Below are 25,774 nucleotides of genomic sequence, written 5' to 3'. Positions count from 1 at the left end.
GTCTCCTCCTCGAAGGGGAAAGCAGCCTCTGGCCATCTGGGATTATGGCGATTTTTGCTTTTTATTGTAGAGTTGAAATGCTGACATGGAGATGTAGACACACTCACAGGAACGCCATTTCCACTGCCTCTGGCTACTGTTGCTCATTAATAATAATATGACCCGGGCTCTAGCAGAGAGCTATCACCCGAATCACTGTGTGTCTCATTTACTGTGTGATGGCGTAAGCCTGACCGCCCCCCCACCCACCTTCCCTGCCGCTCTCCATGTTGACACCTCTGTAGGGGGGCGTTCCCGGGGGACAGGCTGGATCCCAACCGGACTCTGGCACACAACTGGCCTCCTATTTGCCGTGGGGGGAGGGGTGGGGGGCGGGGGTTGTTACCTGGAGTTTTGGCAACAGCCACCTCTGGTGGTGGCTGCGAAAGCCTGGCCGCCCCCCCTCTCGAGGCTTCTGTTCTCCCCCTGTCTGCGTGGGTTTCCTCCCACAGTCCGAAAGACGTGTTGGTTTAGGAGCAGGAGTCGGCCACCCAGCCCTTCGAGCCTGCCCCGCCATTCAATAAGATCGTGGCTGATCTGAAGTGGATCAGTTCCACTTTCCCGCTTAATTCCCCTGTCTATCAGAAATCTATCTACCCGTGACTTAAATATATTCAGTGAGGCAGCCTCCACCACTTCAACGGGCAGAGAATTCCAGAGATTCACCACCCTTTGAGAGAAGAAGTTCCTCCTCAACTCCGTTCTAAACTGCACCCCGCCCCCCCCCCTTATTTTGAGGCTGTGCCCTCTAGTCCTGCTGTCCTTTCTAAGCAGGAAGAATCTCTCTACCTCTACCCTATCCATCCCCTTCATTATCTTATACGTCTCTATAAGATCCCCCCTCAGCCTTCTAACCCTAACGCCGCGCTAAATTCTCCCTCAGTGTACCCAAACAGTGTGGCGACTAGGGGATTTTCACAGTAACTTCATTGTAGCGTTAACGTAAGCCTACTTGTAATAAATGAATTGTCGGAGCTGTCTGGATCTGCTGCCCTTCACTCTGCCTCACAATGTTCAGCGTTGAGGATTTAGGTTGCCGCTCGCAGACTGGCCAGCGAGTCTTTACAGATGTTTGAACAGCATGTCTCTACACGAGTGTGATCTCAGTGGATTCCAAAGCTGGCCGAGTTTTTAATGCCCGCAGTTCTTGACGTCTTGTTTGACATGTTTTGCACCTGCGCACTTCCATTTTCCGCAGTTGGGCTGCATGAGAAATGAGGCCAACTTCGTGAATCATCGCGATTGAAGTTCAGGTTCAGGGGGCAGGAAACCCAGACGGTTTCGAAAGCAGGCCCGCAAGCCCTTTGAACTTTCACACATCAGCCTCTCTTGAAGATTGTGGGTGGCGGGCGGGTGGCCTTTTGACCTCTTGAGAGCTGAGTTCAAATGCATTGCATTGGATAGCCGAAAGTTTGACTAGTTTCTCTTTGTTTCAGTTTTAATTTAAGTTGGGGGGGGCGGGGCTTAGGGTCCAGGTAGCAGAAGGCAATGGTGGGACAGTGAAAATCGGGAGTGTGCAAGAGACCTGAACTGCAGGAACGCAGAGAGCTTGGGAGGGTTGTAGGGCTGGAACAGCTTGCAGAGATATTTTCAGTTTTATTTATTAGTGTCACAAGCAGGCTTGCATTAACTCTGCAATGAAGTTACTGTGAAATTCCCCGAGTTGCCACACTCTGGCACCTGCTCGGGTACACTGAGGGAGAATTTAGCACTTAACCAGCACGTCTTTCGGACCGCGGGAGGAAACCCACGCAGACACGGGGAGAAGGTGCAGGCCCCATACGGAGAGTGATCCAAGCTGGGAATCGAACCCGGGTCCCTGGAGCTGTGAGGCAGCAGTGCTAACAACTTTAGAGAGCTGACACTGAGGTAGTCCAATGCAGATGCTCCAAAGTATGATGCAGTGGGTGGCACATTGGTTGGCACTGCTGTCTCACTGTGCCAGGGACCCGGGTTCAACTCCTGGCTTGAGTCACTGTCTATGTGGAGTTTGTACATTCTCCCCATGTCTGCGTGGGTTTCCTCCCAGAGCACAGTCTTCAGAGGGGAAGAGTTCCCCTGTCCTAGGCCTTGTATGTATCCTACATCACCATGACAACGCTTATTGCTCGCTGTAGCGAGGCCACAGGGCCCAATATTTACTCGGTTGAGGGGGTGGGTAAATTCTAATGACAGATTACAAAGGAAATTAAGTTTTGGAGACCCAGTTGAGCTGCACTGTCCTATCCACAGAACCACCCCTGAGATCTCCCAAAATGTCTGGTCTCAGTCAGGCTGCAAGGCCCAAGCTGCACTTATAAACTTAACTACAAGCCTTGTCTAAATCTTGGCAATCCTAGAACTAAAAGCGTGTGTGTGTGTGTGTGTTTGCCACGCTCCCTCTTGGCTCCAATCGAGCTCCTGCTGAGACGGAGAATCCCCGTTCACGAGCCACTGGCCAGGATTCTACGAATTGGAACAGGCTGGCCTTAGGAATTCCTAGGACAGTCAAAGGACGAAATTGCCAGGTTTAATCCCTTGCCCTGTGCACTCAGCTGGGTGCAGCTGCTGAGATGTTTCAATTCGTAGGACACGAGGAGACCATTCAGCCCATTGGATCTGTGCTGACCCTTTTGAAAGATATCCAATTAGTCCCACACACACTGCCAGAACTCTTCTTTTTCTCTCCCTTCCAAGAATTAATCTAATTTCCTTTTTTGAAGTAGCTGTTGATAAAGATTGCACAGGAACATTTCACCCTAATCACCCCTCTTGTTTTTGTCAACCACTTTAAATCTGTGTCCATTCTTTAGTGTGGGTGGGTGTGTGTGTGTGTGCATGTGGATGTTAGTGGAAACCATCGCAGCTAGAACAAAGGACAGCACAGGAACGGGCCCTTCGGCCCACCAAGCCTGCACCGGCCCACCAAGCCTGCACCCACCCACCCATCTTAGCCAGGCCCCCACACACTCTCCGCCTGCCCGAACCCCGTAATCTTTCTAAACTAAAGACCTTTTGCCTCTACGCGGTCTGTATCCCTCTGTTCCCTGCCTATTCGTACATCTGTCAAGTTGCCTGTTTAAACATTTGCTATTGTATCTGCTTCCACCACCTCTTCCGGTAGCGCGTTCCTGGCACTTAACCCACCACCACCATCCCGTGCCCCCCCCCCCACCCCCCCACCCACCCACAACCACCACCCCGCGCCCCCATCTTAAAAGCTTGCCTCTCACATCTCCTTTGAACTTTCCCCTTTTGCCTTCAACGTCAGTCCCCCTCGTCATTGACATTTCTGTCCTGAGAAAAAGACTCTGACTATCCGTTCTATCCGTGCCTCTCATCATTTTTTAAGCTCCTATCAGGTCGCCCCCTCAATCTCTGACGTTCAAATGACAGCAAACCAAGTTTGTCCAATCTCCCCTCACAGCTTAAACACTTCAAACCAGGCAACATCCTGGTGAACATTTTCTGTGCCCTCTTCAAAGCTCCACATCCCTCTGATAGTGCGGCGACCGGAACTGTACGCAATATTCCAAATGAGGCCTAACTAAAGTTCTATACAGCTGCAACATGACTTGCTAATTTTTATATTCTACGCCCCGACCAATAAACCACTTTATGCCATATTCCTTCTTGGTCACCATATCTGGCATGGTGCCACAGTGGTTAGCACTTCTGCCTCACAGCGCCAGGGATCCAGGTTCGATTCTGACCTTGGGTGACTGTCTGTTTCGACTGTGTAGATTCTCCCAGTGTCTGCGTGGGTTTCCTTCGGGTGCTCTGGTTTCCTCCCACACTCCAAAGGTGTGCAGGTTAGGTGGATTGGCCATGATAAATTGTCCCTTAGTGTCAGCGGGACTAGTTCAGGTAAACGCATAGCGTTATGGGGATAGGGCCTGGGTGGGATTGTGGTCGGTGCGAACTCGATGGGTTTTCTGCACTGTAGGAATTCTATGATTCTAGTTTGGGCACAGTAAATTGCCCCTTAGTGTTTAAAGATGTGTAGGTTAGGTGGATTGGCCATACTAAATTGCCCCTTAGCATCCAAAGATGTGCGGGTTAGGTGGATTGGCCATGCTAAATTGCCCCTTAGTGTCCAAAGATGTGTAGGTTAGGTGGATTGGCCATGCTAAATTGTCCCTTAGTGTTCAAAGATGTGTGGGTTAGGTGGATTGGCCATGCTAAATTGTCCCTTAGTGTTCAAAGATGTGTGGGTTAGGTGGATTGGCCATGCTAAATTGCCCCTTAGTGTTCAAAGATGTGTGGGTTAGGTGGATTGGCCATGCTAAATTGTCCCTTAGTGTCCAAAGATACAGTCCGTGAAAGAGGGGCCTCAAATCCTTCTGACCTTTTGGGTTTTAGGTAGATTAGGTGGATTAGGGATTACGCGGATCGGATGAGCGGGAGATGCATGTGGGTGGGTTGAGGGGGGGGGTTGCGATGTGTGGGCCTGGGTAAAGTGCTAGACTTGATGGGCCAAGTGGCCTCCTTTGGCGCTGTTGGGACTCTTTGAGGGGAGCAAATCGTATGCTCATGATTGGCCCAATAAGGAAGGTTACCATGGTGATATCTGTGCTGCAGGCCCAGCCTGAGCTAACACTATTATTACACCGTAGAGTGATTTCAGCCTAGGACCGCTATATATTCAATTTGTGCGCTATGATAAACAACAAAATACAGTAATAACCAATCTTCAATGACACTGACCCAACTTTATTCAACTTAAATTACCAAATCTAAAATCCAGTTTGAATCCAGAGCGATTTAATCTACTGTTTGTAACGGAGAAAAGTGCTGGCGTATACAGGAGGCCAGTCTATACTTTGTACCCAGATTGGGTGGATTAACATTTAGTGATGTGTGACTGTCTCTCCGAATTGAGTGCTGGAAGATCGTTAAGCAGGAAAAAGAGAAGCGCGGGAGGAGTGTGACGGGGAGGAGGTAGGATGTACAGAGTGATGTTCTTGGTCAGAATGGAAGGGATAATCTTGTCCCTCGTTTCAGCAGAACTTGCCGCTCTAAGTGACTCAGCTCGATTTCCTCCCACGCCCACAATGCCAGTGTTGCTGTTCTCCAGCTCGCTGCATTTTTTTTTCTGGAGCCTCCTCTCTGCTTTTCTCATGGGGCGTTGCTGCGGTTTCAGCAGTGAGTCCTGTTTGCTGCAGTCCGTACCCAGTTCTCTTTTTTTTAAAATCGATCCTACGGGTTGCCTCCAGCCTCCAGTGCACTCCAGCAAACAGTCTACAGAGTCTATTCAGAAGGAGCCACGCTGAACCACAGCAGAACCCATAGACCAGACTGCCGCAACTAAAGCTCTTCTAATGGTGAAAGTGGACCTCTTTGAAGAGGCATGGTGTGGTGTGAAGATATGCCACTTCTAGGAGGCAATGGTCTAGTGGTGTTACTTAGAACAACACAGCACGGGAAACAGGCCCTCTGGTCCAACGAGCCTGCACCGCCATTTCAACATTGTGAGTCCCCTCCTCCACCCGTGACCCTTGTCTACGCTTATGGCACTCCACAATGGAAACCAGATTGAGGGGAGACTAATTTAGGGACAATTTGTTACACCAGTCAGCCTAAGAACACAGCTTTGGGGTGTGGGAGGAAACCGGAGCACCCGGAGAAAACCCACGCAGGCACGGGGAGAATGCGCAAACTCCCACAGACACCGGCCCAAATCCATGTATCTGCACAGCAAACAGCGATAGTCACTGAGCTGTCGTGTTGCCCATCAGCTGGTCCAGTTTAAGTGTACACTAACGATGTGAAGCACTAGGCTACTCTCGAAACATCCAAGAGCAGCCCTCGCACGACCCACCGCGTGTATGCCCCTTGTTGGACAACAAGGTGGACTGAATCACCTGTGGATTAAAAGAGAAAAACATCAATAACATGCACATCCTTATGCATCTTATGTTTCATCCGAATGTTTATGCACATTCAAGGGAATCCCCAGAAGCTCAAAAGTAAAACAAGTTACTGCTGGACTATTAATCCGGAAACTCAGTCAATGTTCTGGGAACCTGGGTTTGAATCTCGCCGCAGCAGATGGTGGAATTTGAATTCGATTAAAATATAAAGTTTATTTACTAGTGTCACAAGTAGGCTTACATTAACACTGCAATGAAGTTACTGTGAAAACCCCCTAGAATATGGAATTAAAAGTCTAACGATCACAAAACCGTTGTGCATTGTCAGAAAAACCCACCTGGTTCACTAATGTCCCTTTAGGGAAGGAAATCTGCCGTCCTTACCTGCTCTGGCCTACATGTGACTCCAGATCCACAGCAATGGGGTTGACTCTTAACTGCCCTCCAAGGGCAGCTAGGGATGGGCAATAAATGCTGGCCCAGCCAACGATGCCCACGTCCCATGAAAGAATTTTTAAAAATATCTGGAATTAAGAAGCTACTGATGACCGTGAAACCATTGTTGATTGTTGGAAAAATCCATCTGGTTCACTAATGTCCTTTAGGGAAAGAAATCTGATGTCCTTACCCGATCTGGCCTACATGTGACTCCAGAGCCACAGCAATGTGGTTGACTTGCAACTGCCCTCTGAACAAGGGCAGCTAGGGATGGGCAATAAATGTTGGCCAACCAGCGATGCCCATGTCCCATGAATGAATAAAGAAACCATTAACCATTTGAGAAAAAAGATGGAGAGACATTTGACCGAGACTTCTCAGAACTCAGAAAGGAAGCATCAGAAACTGACAGAAAGTCTCCAGCCTGAAGATATTCCAACACCAGCCATGGAAACAAAACATAAGAGAAGGCCATTCAGCCCTTCAAGTCTGTTCTGCCATTATCATTAACTCTCTCTAGCCACCATAGTTTCCTTATTCTTGCTAAGAAAAGAATTTACCTCATTTCAACACAAAAGGAGGTCACAAAGAATCCATACAGTGCAGAAGGAGGCCATTCAGCCCATTGAGTCTGCACCAACCACAACCCTATCCAGTCCCTATTCCCATCGCCCCACATATTTACCCTGCTCGTCTCCCTGACACTAAGGGGCGATTTAGCATAGCCAGTCAACCTACCCTGCATGTCTTTTCGACTGTGGGAAGAAACTGGAGCACCCGGAGGAAATCCACGCAGACGTGGGGAAAATGTGCAGACTCCACGCAGATAGTGACCCGAGTCAGGAATCAAATCCGGGTCCCTGGCACTACGAGGCAGCAGTGCTGAGCAGTGTGTCACTGTGCTGCCATGGACTCAATGGGCTGAATGGCCTCCCTGTGTGCTATAATGACTCCACGATCAGGAATAGTTGAGCTGAAAGTATAATCTGCAAAGCATCATGACGTTGAGGATCTTTCTAAATCTGTTGACAGCAAACAGATTGAATTCTGAAGCAGCGAAACCACCAAGAAGATCCACAATGACGAACCATCTAAACTGCTGATAACTTAATAACCCTTAACCAGTTCCAAATGTGTCGCGCAGAATGCAGCCAGTGTGCGCTCGGATACAATGCAGTAGCATTTCTCGCTCTGTGCAACCACAAGGGAAGCTGGTACACATTTAGTCTTGTTACCATAAATGATGTGGAGAGACTGGTTCAGCCCTGCCCTGTGTGGATATGGAGCTGCCTTTGTTCCTGTGTGTCTGGTGATGGCGTAACCCATCAGGATTAATATCTCAGAGTGGCGTCAGTTGTTCCACTCTGGAATGTGTGCCTCTAAGCACTACATTTAAGTACAACATCGACTTGAAGGCAATTCACCACCCTCTGTGAGAAGTTGTTCCTCCTCATCTCAGCTTTAAATCCACCGCCTCCTGCTGTGCATAACTTGATGGCTGTGACCTCAACTGTATTTAGTGTCTTTTCTGGATGTATCGCAGCTTGGTATGGCTCCTGCTCTGACCAAGGCCGCAAGGAATTACAAAGGGTTGTGAATGTAGCCCAGTCCGTCACTCAAACCCGCCTCCTATCCATTGAATCTGTGTATGCTTCCCACTGCCTCAGCAAAGCAGCCAGCACACTTTACGTTAACCTACCTTATATTAAGTTGACCTTTCTCTACACCGTAGCTACGAGTGTAACACAATATTCTGCACCCTTTACTTTCCTTCTCTATGAACAGTATGCTTTGTCTCTGTAGCGCGCAAGAAACAATACTTCTCACTGAAAAGTAACCTCCTGCCCCTCACCTTGAACCTTTGCCCCCTCGTGACTGACCCCTCAATTGAGGGGAACAGCTGCACCCTATCTACCCGTATCCCCCTCCCTCATAATCTTGTACTCCTCGATCAGGTCACCCCTACGTGCGAACGTTTCTGACGTCTAAATAGATTTTTGACATCTATCCCTTTGTTTATTTTAAAAGTGACAGTCTGTGTGGAGTCTGCACGTTCTCCCCATGTCTGTGTGGGTTTCCTCCAGGCACTCCAGTTCCCTCCCACAGTCGGAAAGATGTGCTAGTTAGGGTGCATTCGTCATGCTAAATTCTCCCTCGGTGTACCCGAACAGGTGGCAGAGTGTGGCGACTGGGGGGGATTTTCACAATAACTTAATTGCGGTGTTATTGTAGGCCTACTTGGGACACTAATAAATAAAGTAAATTTTATTAATTCATTGAATTTAAAATTCCACCAGTTGCCCCGATGGGATTTGAACCCATGTCCCTGGGCCCCCCGCTTTAGAGGGCCAGTGACGTTGCCACTCTGCTATTGTTGCTCCTTGGGGATGTTGAAGTGTATTTCTTTGGTTTAGGCTAACTGGTGGCGAGGGGGAGGAGAGTGGCGAGGCAGAGGTTAAGCTGCAGATGGCATTATTATTGACACACTTGTACTATGTGCCCCAGGTCTCGTCAAGTAACGGGAGCACATACTTGGACAACCGCCTGCTGGAGACCAAGGGGAGTGATGAGTGGATCTCATTTGATGTGACAGAGACAGTGAAAAAATGGCTGCAGAATCAGGGTAAGAGGAACGCACGTTAAAGCCAGTTTCCACACAGAGAGAAAAGAAAGAGTTGTATTTATGCCATGCCTTATATCACCACATTCCTGAAACACTCTACGGCCAGTGAAGGTTAGACACTTATCCTCTAGGACATTTGGGGTGGCACAGTGGTTAGCACTGCTACCTCACAGCGCTGGGGGAGCCAGGTTCGATTCCTCGCTTGGGTCACTGTCTGTGTGGAGTTTGTATGTTCCCCCCAGTGTCTGCATGGATTTCCTCCGGGTACTCCAGTTTCCTCGCACACTGCAAAGATGTGCAGGTTAGGTGCATTGGCCATGCTAAATCACCCCTTAGTGTCTAAAGATTATGTGGATTGGCTAAATTTCCCCTTAGTGTCAAGGGGATTAGCTGGGTAAATACTTGGGGTGACGTGTTAGGGCATGGATGGGATTTTTCAAGGCTCAATGGGTCTTTCTGCACTGTAGAGATTCTATGATTTTATGTGCTGGCCAATTGGTGCATAGGTTGCCTACCAGAAGCCCAGACTTGGAAATAGTGAGGCCCCGGACACACGGTACATGTGGAAGAACCCTCCTTCTCACTGACGTCCAATATCTGCCTTTTCCTGAGGTATTCTGACACCAAGAGTATTTTTATAACTGTGCAGAAAAGTTCATTGTCCGTGTGGATCCATGGTTGAAATGAGTTTGCAGAGTTTTAGATCACCCCCCATGACCGCACCCCCCCCAACACACACGCACACACACACACACAGACACACACACGCCCACAGCCAACGATCACTGATACTGGAGCACAAAATATCAATACATGTGCATCTCACCCAGGATGCAGAGGGAAAGTTTGAAATATTCGGTTCAGTATTGGGTATTCCTCTCAGATTAGGGAATTTACAGATTATTGGAACAGTGTAGAGGGAGCTTTCCTCTGTATCTAACCCCGTGCTGTACATGTCCTGGGAGTGTTTGATGGGGGAACAGTGTAGAGGAAGCTTTACTCTGTACCTAACCCCGTGCTGTACCTGCCCTGGGTGTGTTTGATGGGGAATAGTGTAGAGGGAGCTTTACTCTGTGTCTAACTCTGTGCTATCCCTGTCCTGGGATCGTATAGCAGGAGCTTTACTTATAGGATGGTGCAGGAATGATTTATGAGAATGTTTCCAGGAATGATGATCTCCAATTATGTGGCTTGATGTTAGTAGCTGCAAAATGAGTCATGCTGTCAAAGTTTTCCATCTTGCACTCATCAGAGCAGATTTCATATCAAGTTTATTTTTATCAACCACAACAATTCACTGGGGTTTTCTCCTTTTTTCCATTCAGCATCAGTGCAGGAGACAATAGTTCCTTGGTGCAATCTCCATGGCAACACCTCGACCAATCAGAGTCGATTTGCGAACCAATCAATATCCCTTATCTCAAGCAGTATAAATTGTTGTTCCTTTTGAAATTTGCAGCAGCACTTAGTGTTGTAAAACTTTCCAAGATGCTCCACAAGGAATGTAAGCTGATGAAATGTGACATGGAGGCAATAAAACTGGTGAGCGATTAAGGATAAGGGAGAGATAGAGAGGCAAAGAGATTTTGGGATGATGTTCCAGAGTTTAGTTGGCTGAAGGTGGATGGTGGAAGAGAAGGAAATTGGTGATGCACAAAGGGCTAGAATTGGAGACCCAAAGGGTTGTTGGGCTGGCTAAATAAAAGAGCGGGGTGGGGGAACGAGGTCATGGGATGGACATGGCACCACACTCATGTCATGATGCCTTGATCCATGTTCATAAGATATAGGAGCAGAATTAGGCCATTCGACCCATCAAGCCCACTCCGCCATTCGATCGTAGCGGATATGCTCCTTATCCCCATTTCCCTGCCTTCTCCCTTCAACCCGTTCCCAATTTAAAAACTAACTCCACCTTAAATTTACTCACTGTCCCAGCATCCACCGCACTTTGGGGGAGCGAATACCACAGATTCACAACCCTTTGGGAGAAGTAGCTTCTCCTCAGCTCTGTTTTAAATTTGTTGCCCCTTATCCGAAGACCTGTCGTCCTAGAATGCTTCCGCTGGTGGGGCATCCACTCCACATCTACTTCATTCATATTCTTCATCATCTTGTGTACCTCAGTTTGATCTCCCCTCATGCGTTCCACATGACTTTCACAATTAGTGGCTGAGGCTACAATGGGACTGAGGCATCTGGACCTCTTCTTATATTCTGTGGTCTGTGCGGATGAATAATGCTAATTATTTCAACTGTTTCATCCCTGGGGCTTACTTTTACTTCCCACGGAATTTTTGGCATCTGTATCGTTGAACTAAAGGTTTCCATCTGTGGTGGGTGCAGACCCAGACCGTGTGGTTTGCAGCAGTCGGGTAACAAGTTCCCAGCTTGCTGCAAGCTTACTTTAGTTTTAAGTACTCCAAAACTGCAAATCAGTCAACGGTGCGTTTCTTTTACGCACCGGAGAGGGTTTAATGTGAGCCAGATTGGCAAGCTGCGCAAGATCGGGTCGTTAGACAAGACTTTGGTCTCGTTCCGTTGGAGTAGTGAGGGGGTGCTGCACTGCCACAGGTGCTGTCTTTCAGACGACGTGTCAGCCCATCTCCATCCCCTCCCAAGTGGAAGTAAAGACCCAGTGGACGCCACTCTGAAGTCAGTATTCGTTCCCTCAACCAGCCATGACGGGGGCGGCACGGTGGCACAATGATTAACACTGCTGCCTCACAGCGCCATGGACCCGAGTTCGATTCCTGGCTTGGGTCACTGTCTATGTGGAATCTGCATATTCTCCCCGTGTCTGCGTGGGTTTCCTCCCGTGCTCCGGTTTCCTCCCACAGTCCAAAGATGTGCAGGTTAGGTGGATTGGCCATGGTAACTTCCCCTCAGTGTCTAAAGATACACGGGTTCGGTGGTTTGGCCATGGTAAATTGCCCGTTAGTGTCCAACAATTATGGGTTAGGTGGATTGGCCATGCTAAATTGCCCCTTAGTGTCTAAAGATACACAGTTTAGGTGGATTGGCCATGGTGAATGTGCAGGTTTAAGGGGATTGAGGGTGGTGGGGGAGGCATAGGGCCTGGGTAAGATGCTCTTTTGAAGAGTTGGTTCAGATTCGATGGGCCGAATGGTCTCCTTCTGCACTGTAGAAATTCTCTGGTTGCATGGGAATCAGATCATCTGTTCACTATTTTGTTGTGTGATCTTGCTGTGCACAAATGAGTTGCCACATTTCCTGCATAATGTGAGTGACCACAATTCACATTGCTTCATTGAGTGTGACGTGATGTGGAAGGCAAGAACTGCAGTGGGGAAAGGTAACTTCTTTTCTTGATTCACTGATACATCAAGGGTTATTGCTGGGGGTTTGATAGAGGTCACCATCGTTCCTTTGAGAGTGGTACTGGGCTGTCTCTGGCAACTAACTAAGTGTGATAAGTTTCTGGTCAGTGGTGAACCTGCCAGGTTGGGGGTGGATTCAGCAGCACTAATCTCATTGAATGTCAAGGGAAGAAGGTTGGATGCTCCCTCCTTGGAGATGGTCATTATCTGGCACCCGTGTGGAGTAAGTATGACTCATGCTCCTCAGTCTGAGCCTGATTGTTGACCAGGTCTTGCTGCGAGGAGGTACAGATTGTTTCGGTACCCAAGACATTGAGATCGGAGCTGGACTCTGCTGTAGTGCAGAATTGTGATGGATCTAGTTGCGAAAAACCTTGATCTGTTGGTCAGAATTTTACCGTCCTGCCCGCCACAGAAATCAGAGCGGGCCAGGGAGCTGAGAATGGAAAGGTCCGTCAGAGGAGAGTTTACAGTTTCAGGATGAGCGATCCCGCCCGTTCTGGGTGCAGTATGTCTCAGACATTTGTGATAAGTGTGCTTTGTACTCCAAAATGAAACGGGTTTGTGCAGAGTCAGGCTATGGACAGTGAGCAATGCTCTCCACTCTCACACTGTTGTGTTTCCTTGCAGCGACTGATCAGCAGTTGAAAATCAGTGTCCACTGCTCCTGCGAAACCACTGACAAAAAGGAAAACCTACAGCTGAAATTCTACGGTAACCATCCTGGCTGGAATCCATCTCCGCCACACATAACATGGAATATCTCATTTTCCTTCTAATCTACTGCCCAGTCTATCAAATAGCAGATACTGACCAGGGATTATTTGTTAAACAGAAAGTGAAGAACACTTCAGTGGCTCAATGTAGACAGGTCATATGGTTCAAACCCATTCCCTAAACCCCTCGATTAGATTCCAGTCTGTAACTCGCTCCCGGGTATCTGTTATTCTATATATAAACCACCCCGAACCCCTCGATTAGATTCCAGTCTGTAACTCACTCCCCGGGTATCTGTTATTCTATATATAAACCACCCCGAACCCCTCGATTAGATTCCAGTCTGTAACTCACTCCCCGGGTATCTGTTATTCTATATATAAACCACCCCGAACCCCTCGATTAGATTCCAGTCTGTAACTCACTCCCCGGGTATCTGTTATTCTATATATAAACCATCCCGAACCCCTCGATTAGATTCCAGTCTGTAACTCACTCCCGGGTATCTGTTATTCTATATATAAACCACCCTGAACCCCTCGATTAGATTCCAGTCTGTAACTCACTCCCGGGTATCCGTTATTCTATATATAAACCCCCCCGAACCCCTCGATTAGATTCCAGTCTGTAACTCACTCCCGGGTATCTGTTATTCTATATATAAACCCCACCCCGAACCCCTCGATTAGATTCCAGTCTGTAACTCACTCCCGGGTATCTGTTATTCTATATATAAACCACCCTGAACCCCTCGATTAGATTCCAGTCTGTAACTCACTCCCGGGTATCCGTTATTCTATATATAAACCCCCCCGAACCCCTCGATTAGATTCCAGTCTGTAACTCACTCCCGGGTATCTGTTAATCTATATATAAACCCCACCCCGAACCCCTCGATTAGATTCCAGTCTGTAACTCGCTCCCGGGTATCTGTTATTCTATATATAAACCCCCCCGAACCCCTCGATTAGATTCCAGTCTGTAACTCGCTCCCGGGTATCCGTTATTCTATATATAAACCACCCCGAACCCCTGGATTAGATTCCAGTCTGTAACTCACTCCCGGGTATCTGTTATTCTATATATAAACCACCCCGAACCCCTCGATTAGATCCCAGTCTGTAACTCACTCCCGGGCATCTGTTATTCTGTATATAAACCACCCCGAACCCCTCGATTAGATTCCAGTCTGTAACTCACTCCCGGGTATCTGTTATTCTATATATAAACCCCCCCGAACCCCTCGATTAGATTCCAGTCTGTAACTCGCTCCCGGGTATCTGTTATTCTATATATAAACCACCCCGAACCCTTCGATTAGATTCCAGTCTGTAACTCGCTCCCGGGTATCTGTTATTCTATATATAAACCACCCCGAACCCCTCGATTAGATCCCAGTCTGTAACTCACTCCCGGGTATCTGTTATTCTATATATAAACCACCCCGAACCCTTCGATTAGATTCCAGTCTGTAACTCGCTCCCGGGTATCTGTTATTCTATATATAAACCACCCCGAACCCCTCGATTAGATCCCAGTCTGTAACTCACTCCCGGGTATCTGTTATTCTATATATAAACCACCCCGAACCCCTCGATTAGATTCCAGTCTGTAACTCACTCCCGGGTATCTGTTATTCTATATATAAACCACCCCGAACCCCTCGATTAGATTCCAGTCTGTAACTCACTCCCGGGTATCTGTTATTCTATATATAAACCACCCGAACCCTCGATTAGATTCCAGTCTGTAACTCACTCCCGGGTATCTGTTATTCTATATATAAACCACTCCGAACCCCTCGATTAGATTCCAGTCTGTAACTCACCCCCGGGTATCTGTTATTCTATATATAAACCACTCCGAACCCCTCGATTAGATTCCAGTCTGTAACTCACTCCCGGGTATCTGTTATTCTATATATAAACCACCCCGAACCCCTCGATTAGATTCCAGTCTGTAACTCACTCCCGGGTATCTGTTATTCTATATATAAACCACCCCGAACCCTTCGATTAGATCCCAGTCTGTAACTCACTCCCGGGTATCTGTTATTCTATATATAAACCACCCCGAACCCCTCGATTAGATTCCAGTCTGTAACTCGCTCCCGGGTATCTGTTATTCTATATATAAACCACCCCGAACCCTTCGATTAGATCCCAGTCTGTAACTCACTCCCGGGTATCTGTTATTCTATATATAAACCACCCCGAACCCCTCGATTAGATTCCAGTCTGTAACTCACTCCCGGGTATCTGTTATTCTATATATAAACCACCCGAACCCTCGATTAGATTCCAGTCTGTAACTCACTCCCGGGTATCTGTTATTCTATATATAAACCACTCCGAACCCCTCGATTAGATTCCAGTCTGTAACTCACCCCCGGGTATCTGTTATTCTATATATAAACCACTCCGAACCCCTCGATTAGATTCCAGTCTGTAACTCACTCCCGGGTATCTGTTATTCTATATATAAACCACCCCGAACCCCTCGATTAGATTCCAGTCTGTAACTCACTCCCGGGTATCTGTTATTCTATATATAAACCACCCCGAACCCTTCGATTAGATCCCAGTCTGTAACTCACTCCCGGGTATCTGTTATTCTATATATAAACCACCCCGAACCCCTCGATTAGATTCCAGTCTGTAACTCGCTCCCGGGTATCTGTTATTCTATATATAAACCACCCCGAACCCCTCGATTAGATTCCAGTCTGTAACACACTCCCGGGTATCTGTTATTCTATATATAAACCACCCCTCGATTAGATTCCAGTCTGTAACTCACTCCCGGGTATCTGTTATTCTATATATAAACCACCCCGAACCCCTCGATTAGATTCCAGTCTGTAACTCACTCCCGGGTATCTGTTATTCTATATATAAACCACCCCGAACCCCTCGATTAGATTCCAGTCTGTAACTCACTCCCGGGTATCTGTTATTCTATATATAAACCACCCGAACCCCTCGATTAGATTCCAGTCTGTAACTCGCTCCCGGGTATCTGTTATTGTGTATAGGTTGTCAGAATTTTCAAAGTATTTTACTTTAAAATTTGATGATTGGCTCGGGGTGGGGGAGAACGAGGCAGGCACTGGACAGAGGGAAATCCTGGAAGAGAAAAGGGAATGTGGGATTGGATGAATGGGAATGGGGCGATCATTCGGACAGCACCTTCATCTCTTCCACTTTCTTGTGTCTGAAACGCAGAGCCACAGCGAGGAGACATGTACACACTGGCAAAGCGGAACCGGAAGATTGCCCACATCCTCATCATGTCCACCCCCTCGACCCGGGCCGAGACACACAGCCGGAGAAAACGGGACCTGGACGCAGACTACTGCTTCTCGTAGGTGCCCCTTTCACCTTTGCATGGCGGTGTCTCCGTGAGGCAGTCCACTCTGTGCTAATACCATCAAAATAGCCGGGGGACTGTGGGTCCAGTCCAGTCCCCTCCGGTTGCAGGGAAAGGCCATTCAGCCCCTCCGTCCTGTTCTGCGAGTGAATTGGAGCATATACTGACACGGTGCAGAAAAGGCCCTTGTCCCATCGAGTCTGCACCAACAATAACCACCATTAAAGGCACGCTAATCCCATTTTCCTGCACTTGTCCCATATCCCTGAACGTTGTGATATTTCTAGGGTTATCCAGATTTTCTTTTTCAGGTTTTGAGTCTTCTGGCCTCCACTCCCTTCCCAGGCAGTCCATTCCAGATTCCCACCACCCTCTGAGTGAAAAATGTTCTCTGAATCTCCTGCCCCTAAATCCCCTGCCCCCCCCTGTGATTGACCCCCTCAACCAAGGGGAACAGTTGCTTCTGACTCACCCCGTCATAATCTTATTCACCTCAAATCATGTCTCCCTCAGCCTTCCCTGCTCAAGAGAAAACAATCCGAGCTTATCCAGTCTCTCCTTATAGCTCAAATGGTCCATCCCAGTGAACCTCCTCTGCAATCACATCCTTCCTACAGCGAGGTGACCAGAATAGCACCCAGTACTCCAGCTGTGGCCTCACCAACTTTCTGTAAAACTCCAACATCGCCTCCTTGCTCTTATAGTGTGTGCCATGATGGCTGACCTGTTTCTCTATCATTTGGCTCCATTATCCCAGCACACCTTTACTCCCTCTCTCAGCTTCGTACCAATGAGAGCATTGGCGTCCATGGACTCCCATTAAATCATACAATCATAGACCCTGCAGTACAGAAAGAGGCCCTTCGGCCCGTCGAGTCTGCACTGACCACAATCCCACCCAGACCCTACCCCCATATCCCTACACATTATACCCACTAATCCCTCTAACCTAAGCATCCTAGTACACTAAGGGGCAATTTTAGCACGGCCAATCAACCTAACCCGCACATCTTTCAGACTGTGGAAGGAAACCGGAGCAAACCCACACAGACACGAGGAGAATGTGCAAACTCCACGCAGACAGTGACCCGAGCTGGGAATCGAACCCAGGTCCCTGGAGCTGTGAAGCAGCAGTGCTAACCACTGTGCTACCGTGCCGTTGGATTGGTCCATGATAGAACTGCGCTGGTTCACCGTTGCCTCTTGCAGTGTGGCTGACCAGTAAACTCTCCCTCACTTACCGTCTGCCACAGGACACGTTGGAAGGAGCTACAGGCTGATTATCAACCTATTTGGCCACATTAAGGATGCCCCATCCATGGCCATCAGTTCTTGAAGTGGGATTTGAACCCAGAGAGCTAAGGGTGCTGCCCGCTGCCTGGCGCTGTGCCCACCACTCTGCATTGTACCGATCATAACAGGACCAGTGAGGAGAAAGATTGTGGCGTACACCCCACGTACAGCAATTAACGAAACGATCTGAACCGGATACACATCCATGAGTCCAAAGGCTGCAACGCGAAGTTCTGTATGGGACCCTAACCCAACAAATGGGGTGGCACGGTGGCACATGGTTAGCACTGCTGCCTCGCAGCTCCAAGGACCTGGGTTCGATTCCCGGCTTAGGTCACTGTCTGTGTGGCGTGTGCGCGTTCTCCCCGTGTCTGCGTAGGTTTCCTCCGGGTGCTCCGGTTTCCTCCCACCGTCCAAAGATGTGCGGGTTAGTTCAGTTGGACGTGCTAACTTAACCTTAGTGTCGCGGGATGTGATAGGTTAGAGGGATTAGCAAGATAATTAAGCAGGGATGGGGCCTGGGTGGGATTGTGGTCAGTGGGCCGAATGGTCTCCTTCTACACTATCGGGATTCTAAAATTCTATAAAATAAAAATCAATCGATCTCGCCGTTGAAATTCGGTTGAATATTACTGTATTCCAAAGATGTCCAGGTTAGGTGAATTGGCCATACTAAAATTGGCCCTAGTGTCAGGGGCATTGGCAAGGTAAACACTATGGGAATAAGGTAAGATTATTGTCAGCGCAGGCTCGATGGGCTGAATGGACTCCTCCTGCACTGTAGGGATTCGGTGATTGAATATTACTGCTTTGCAGGAGTGGTACCGGACTATATCTGGTACCTAGGAGCATAAAGAGAGAGGAGCGAGGTGACCAAAGGAAGGAGAGTGTGTGGTTGAGGGGGAAGAGAAGTTTCAGGAAGGGGGAAATTGCAGAGCTTGGGGTCCAGGTAGCTGAAGGTGGGACAGTGAAAATTGGGTCTGCGCAAATGGCCCCAGTTGCAGGAACGCAGAGAGCTCGGGAGGGTTGTAGGGCTGGAACAGCTTGCAGAGATAGTTTTCAGTTTTACTTATTTATTAGTGTCACAAATTAGATCTCATTAACACGGCAATGAAGTTACTGTGAAGATCTCCTGGTCGCCACACTCCGGTGCCTGTTCGGGCACACTGAGGGAGAATTTAGCACCTAGCCAGCGCATCTTTCCGACTGTGGGAGGAAACCAGAGCACCCGGAGGAAACCCACGCAGACATGGGGAGAATGTGCAGACTCCGTGTGGACAGTAACCCCAAGCCGTGACTCGAACCCGGGGCCTTGGTGCTGTGAGGCAGCAGTGCTAACCACTGTGCCACCGTGCCATGGGGAGAGGGTGTTAAGGGTTGACTAGTCTAACACTCCGAGACTCGCAGTGGACATATGGAAGAGGTACTTAGGTGAGTGTCTTACTAAAACCCTGCATTGTGTTCATCATAACAGAACCAGTGAGGAGAAGAATTGCTGTGTGCGGCCCATGTACATTGATTTCCGGAAGGATCTGAACTGGAAGTGGATCCATAAGCCCGAAGGCTACTATGCAAACTTCTGCATGGGTCCCTGTCCATACATTTGGAGCTCAGACACCCAGTACAGCACTGTAAGTATCAGGAGAATCTCCAAGCATCTGAGACCCAGCTGATCACTGCTCTCCCTCCAGCAGCTTCCTCTATCAATTTTCATTAGAGTGTTATTAATGGCAGCAATTTCACTTCATGTTCCCAAAGCCACATCACACACTCCCAGGACAGGTACAGCACGGGGTTAGATACGGAGTAAAGCTCCCTCTACACTGTCCCCCATCAAACACTCCCAGGACAGGTACAGCACGGGGTTAGATACAGAGTAAAGCTCCCTCTACACTGTCCCCCCATCAAACACTCCCAGGACAGGTACAGCACGGGGTTAGATACAGAGTAAAGCTCCGTCTACACTGTCCCCATCAAACACTCCCAGGACAGGTACAGCACGGGGTTAGATACGGAGTAAAGCTCCCTCTACACTGTCCCCCATCAAACACTCCCAGGACAGGTACAGCACGGGGTTAGATACAGAGTAAAGCTCCCTCTACGCTGTCCCCATCAAACACTCCCAGGACAGGTACAGCACGGGGTTAGATACAGAGTAAAGCTCCCTCTACACTGTCCCCCATCAAACACTCCCAGGACAGGTACAGCACGGGGTTAGATACAGAGTAAAGCTCCCTCTACACTGTCCCCCATCAAACACTCCCAGGACAGGTACGGCACAGGGTTACAGATTAAAGCTCTAACTGTCTCCAGGAGAGATTCACCCTGATTTATTCCACTGTTTTCCCGAAAATGAACCATTTAAAATGTAGTCCAGTTCCTCTATCCCACCAGTGCTTATCTATAACAATGTGACTGATCCTCGCTCTAACCCATTAAGTTGAAGTAATTAATTAGATCAACACAAGCTAATCCTGTTGTTATTTTATAAACCCATGAAATCACCCATGTCTACTCTATTCGTAATTAAACATACAGAGCAGAATTTTCCTGTCCTGGATGCCATGGAAATTGCAGCGGGCAGTGAGGGGGTGGAGGGGGGGAATTGTGCAAAGATCCAATGACCTCTGGTGGGATTTTCCGGCGAGCGTAGCTGGAAGATCCCTCCCCCAGTCTCCCCTTTTTGGTCTAATGAAGGTGTTTTCCATCGAATTCCTACAGTGCAGAAGGAGGCCATTCAGCCCACTGCGTCTGCACCGACTGCAATCCCACCCAGGCCCTTTTCCCGTAACCCTACATTATTTACCCTGATAATCCCCCAACACTGAGGATCAATGTGGCAAGGCCAATCTGCCTAATCCGCACTCCTTTGGGAGTGTCGGAGGAAACTGGATGAATGCCCGGAGGAAACCCACGCAGGCACGGGGAGAATGTGCAGACTCTGCACAGACAGTGACCCCAAGCCGGGAATCGAACCCGGGTCCCTGGCGCTGTGAGGCAGCAGTGCTAACCGTTGTGCCGCCCACGGTTTAAAATTCGGAAATGAATTTTGAGGCCTTCTGCCTTTCGACGCCTGTGCCCGGATGGCAAGGAGCCGGAAACGGGACACGATGTGGAGCAGAGGCCCAGGCTAAGGGTTTCGTGGTGAGCTGTGTGACATCATCATCCTGCGATAGCGACCTGTGCAAACAGGCCTCGGGAAGGATCGTGCACTCATCCTGAAATTCCTTTTAACATGTCGCTAAAACTCTAGAGACAGATTTGAGCTGGTACTCTGCCACTTTGAGCTGCTGAATTATTTGATATGAAAGATTTGGGTTGGATTTGATCAGAACTCTCTTGGGGGGGAGCAAAGAACATTGGTAAGACCACGTACAATTCTAGTCACCCTGCTTTATATTATTAAACCGGAAAGGGATGCAGGAAAGATTGACAAGGATGTTACCCAAACTGGAAGGTTCGAAATACGAGGAGAGGCTGGGACCTTTTTTCCACTGGAGCGTGGGAGGATGAGGGGTGACCTTATAGAGGCTTATAAAATCATGAGGGGCATAGCTAAGGTGACTCCCCAAGGTAGGGGAGTCCAAAACTAGAGGGCTCAGGTTTGAGGGGAAAGGGGACCTGAAGGGTAACTTTTTCTTTCAAACAGAGGGTGGTGGGTATGTTGAACGAGCTGCCAGAGGAGATGGTAGAGGCAGCTACAATGACATATAATTGGAAGGGTACGTGGATGGGAAAGATTTAGAGGGATAAGGGCCAAACACAGGGCAAACGGGACTAGTTCAGTTTAGGAAATCTAGTTGGCATGGACGAGTTGGGCCGAAGGGCCTGTCTCCGTGCTGTACATCTCCACGGCCCTGTAAGAGTGGCTGGGATTTTCCTCTGGCAGAATGTTCGAGTCTTGCTGAAGACAACCACCAACCTCCCCGCACCCCCTCCCCCCCCACCCACCAACACAAATTGCCATTGAGTTCAGCGGGACTGGAAGACTGTCAGACAATGGCGTGTCACCTCTGGAAAACGTGAGTGGGGGAAGGTAAGAGGTGGTGGAAAACCTCGGTAAACTTGTGTTCAGCGCAGGCCACGAGCGAGCTCTGAGGGGTAGGATGGTCCGGCCCTTTCTGCCGGAAGAGTCTTCCAGTCCCGCCGAAGGTGGCCCCTCACAGTGGGTTCCCTGGTGGAGGGACAGGCGAACCATGCAAAACACCGTAGACACCAGTGGGACTAGAAGATCCTGACGGTGAGCTCCTTCTACCGCTGGAAGACATACTGCTTGGCGGGGCTGGAAACCCGCGCCTTGGGGATCGATCCTTCGAGATCGATAGCAGTGGGCACAGAGACGAACATTAACTGGCACATGCTCACACACATGGTTTTGTGTGTTGTGTTTCTTGGGACTGAAGGGATGGAGGGATATAGAGAGAAGGGAGGATTAAGATATTGAATCCGATGATCGGCCATGATCAAAATGAATGGCGGAGCAGGCTCGAAGGGCCAAATGGCCTACTCCTGCTTCTAGTTTCTATGAATCACTTAACCAAGCTTGTGATCAAATCTAAAATGCCTACAGCTTTTATATAGAGAACAAGGACTGTTGAAAACAGAACAACTGAGGCCACATTTGATAGAGACACTGGCACATTTTTGCTTTAAGTTCTATACTCCATCAGAGTTTTAAATGTAACAATGTCCAGATTCTCTAATGCAGAGCTACCGGGGCTGTCCCTACACTGGAAGCTCAGGGGACTTTCCTTTGCCTTTGACTTTCCCCTAACGCTCGCTCTGTGAAAGCAGGAACTTCTCCTCTCTGTAGCCGGGGTTTCCCGAGAGCTCCAGCTTTTCCTCTTGTTGCCAGGGAGCCAGGTCTTTACAGAGAAGCAGGCGGAGACTGCTCAGCCACTCGTGCCACAGAGGCTAGCACAGCTGCCTCGCTACACCAGGGGCACGGGTTCGATTCCCGGCCTCGGGTCACTGTCTGTGCGGAGTCCGCACGTTCTCCCCGTGTCTGCGTGGGTTTCCTCCGGGTGCCCTGGTTCCCTCCCACAGTCCGAAAGACGTACTGGGTTAGGGTGCATTGGCCGTGCTAAATTCTCCCTCAGTGTACCCGGACAGGAGTGTGGCGACTAGGGGGATTTTCACAGTAACTTCATTGCTGTGTTAATGTAAACCTACTTGTTAAACTAATAAGTAAAAACAGCTTGGTCCTACATCCGAACGTACTGCTCGTGTAGGCCATTCAGCCCCTCAAGCCTGCTGTACCATTTAATAAGATGATGGCTGATCTAATAGTGACCTGCTGTCTGCATCCTGCCTACCCCCCTGATAATCTTCTCACCCCCTCGCTTACCAAGAATCTATCCATCTCTGCCTTCAAAATATTCAAAAACTCTGATTCCTCCACCTTCTGAGAAAGAGAGTTCCAGAAACTCCCCACCCTCTGGCAGGAATCATTTGCCTGATAAGCATCTTACCCCTTATGTTTAAACAGTGACCCTCACCCCGCCCCTCCACAGTTCTAGAACCTCCCACAAGAGGAAGCATCCTCTGCACATCCACCCTGCCAACACTGCTCCGGATTTTATATGTTTCGAACGAGTTGCCTCTTACCCTTCCAAACTCCAACAGACGCAAGTCCAAACTCTCCAACCCTTCCTGAGGGGACAACCCACCCAATTCTGGTATCAATCTAATAAACCTTCTCTGACTTCCTTCCAACGCGTTGACATCCTTGAGCTCTGTTCATTTAAATCATTGCTGGTATGTGTCTTCATCCCATTTACCTGTCTTTGTTTCATCTCCAAAGATATCCCTCCATCACAAATCAGTGCTGACAGATTGTTATTTTCCAGCTTTTTGGGCAGAGTGTGTACCTGGTTTCCATTATCCTCCGTGCAAAGAAATGCTTCCTGATGTCACTCCTGAACCACATGCTTCTAATTTTAAGATGATGCCCATCTCCCAGGACAGGTACAGCACAGAGTAAAGCTCCCTCGACACTGTCCCCATCAAACACTCCCAGGACAGGTACAGCACGGGGTTAGATACAGAGTAAAGCTCCCTCTACACTGTCACCCATCAAACACTCCCAGGACAGGTACAGCACGGGGTTAGATACAGAGTAAAGCTCCCTCTACACTATCCCCCATCAAACACACCCAGGACAGGTACAGCACGGGGTTAGATACAGAGTAAAGCTCCCTCTACACTATCCCCCATCAAACACACCCAGGACAGGTACAGCACGGGGTTAGATACAGAGTAAAGCTCCCTCTACACTATCCCCCATCAAACACACCCAGGACAGGTACAGCACGGGGTTAGATACAGAATAAAGCTCCCTCTACACTGTCCCCCATCAAACACACCCAGGATAGGTACATCACGGGGTTAGATACAGAGTAAAGCTCCCTCTACACTGTCCCCATCAAACACTCCCAGGACAGGTACAGCACGGGGTTAGATACAGAGTAAAGCTCCCTCTACACTGTCCCCCCATCAAACACTCCCAGGACAGGTACAGCACGGGGTTAGATACAGAGTAAAGCTCCCTCTACACCGTCCCCATCAAACACACCCAGGACAGGTACAGCACGGGGTTAGATACAGAGTAAAGCTCCCTCTACACCGTCCCCATCAAACACACCCAGGACAGGTACAGCACGGGGTTAGATACGGTGCATGTGTGCTTGCTTGCACATACATGTAAGCATGTGTATACTGTGCACCAATTTGTGATCTTACCAAGGTTCTGTCTAAGTGTTTTAAATCTCAATGGAAAGGCATGATTGAGGTTCTGGGGCTTGGTGAAGCACTTGCCAATGTTTGTCCATGTGCATTTAGTGTAAAACCTAATAAAGTTACCATCTCTCTCTCTCTCTCTCTCTCTCTCCTTTCCTTACAAGGTCTTGGCTCTGTACAACTTGCACAACCCCGGAGGGTCTGCGTCGCCTTGCTGTGTGCCCCAAGTCCTGGAGCCCCTGCCCATCCTCTACTACGTCGGCCGACAGCCCAAAGTGGAGCAGCTGTCCAACATGGTGGTGAAATCGTGCAAGTGCAGCTGAGGATTGAGCAGCGGAGCCCAGCGCCAGAAACATTCGGTGGATTCTATCTGTGTGGACAGACCCGACACGTGAACTCGTGCGAAAATAGAGGACCTCTCTTTGTTTTTTTTTTCCCCCCTGTTCAATGACAGAACGTTACTGACTAATTCCTGCTAGGACCACTGGGGGCAGTCTGACTCATTGCTGTCGGCTCCAGAATTCCAGTTCAGTCCCAGGTTGGAGAATGACTTTTTTTTCTTGTGTTTTTTTTTTAAAATATTTTTTAAATGACAGACCTTCCTATAATTTATAAATCTAGGGCTCTTTTTTTTTTGGACTGGATCGTGCCTCCCGTTTAATTTACCGCGTTCCCCCACGCAGGAGGCCCGAGGCTTCGAAGACACCCGTTGAATCGCGGACGGACAATCTCCCGCAGGCCAATTTATCAGAACCTGTCATCGTGCCTTCCACCCCACTGATTTAATGGGGAAGCGATCCGGGAGGGAGAGGGAGGGAGGGAGGGAGGGAGGGAGGGTGGGTGGGGGCGGGAGGGAGAGGTGGTGAACTTCTCTCAAATGGGGCAGCATTTAACCGTGTCTTGCCGCAGGACTGGGCCAAAAGCCTCAGGCCTCAGACCCGCGGGTAAAACAGATCCAAAAAAAACAAAAGTAACGGAAAGCGAAACGCGGTTAAGCGATGGCGGACTGAATGGATTTCCTTCCCGAAGAGACGAGGGTAAAGAAGCCATTTTGAAACGAGCCCGAGCGGGAGGACGTCAAGCACTTGAAAACAAGGCCCTAATAAAGAGGGACGGGTTGGCGGAAGGTTGGGATTGAAAGTCAAACCCCTTGTCAACACCGTCCAGTCCGTTCTGAATATTTCATTGAGTAATCGTGGAGTTACGGGTTCCTCCCCCGGAGTCTCAAGGCTGCAAACTGGATAAAGGCCGCAATCCGCCATGTTGGTTTACGAAATGTGCCGCCATCTTTTTTCTCAACAAACCAGCGGCCATCTTTATCCCGATCGTCAATTCTCAATGTTCCGCATCTGTATATTTCATAG

General features: G+C 48.9%; 1 protein-coding gene across 1 annotated transcript in view; it reads left to right on the top strand.

Annotated features, from left to right (window-relative positions):
• LOC145362195 (transforming growth factor beta-1 proprotein-like) overlaps nt 1-25,209 on the top strand; it is a 41,811-nt gene extending 16,602 nt beyond the window's left edge. Inside the window, exons 3-7 of the mRNA XM_080218251.1 lie at nt 8,835-8,952; nt 12,924-13,007; nt 16,235-16,373; nt 19,147-19,303; nt 24,575-25,209. Coding sequence (XP_080074377.1) covers nt 8,835-8,952; nt 12,924-13,007; nt 16,235-16,373; nt 19,147-19,303; nt 24,575-24,733 — 657 coding nt within the window. The 3' untranslated portion in view covers nt 24,734-25,209. The remainder of the gene's footprint in view (nt 1-8,834; nt 8,953-12,923; nt 13,008-16,234; nt 16,374-19,146; nt 19,304-24,574) is intronic.
• The last annotated feature ends 565 nt before the right edge of the window (nt 25,210-25,774 follow it).

Source organism: Carcharhinus amblyrhynchos, unplaced genomic scaffold (genome assembly GCF_965287045.1).
Source record: "Carcharhinus amblyrhynchos unplaced genomic scaffold, sCarAmb.v2.hapA scaffold_37, whole genome shotgun sequence".
Lineage (NCBI taxonomy): Eukaryota > Metazoa > Chordata > Chondrichthyes > Carcharhiniformes > Carcharhinidae > Carcharhinus > Carcharhinus amblyrhynchos.
Note: the sequence above shows the minus strand (reverse complement) of the source record. Positions and strands in the feature narration are given on the sequence as shown.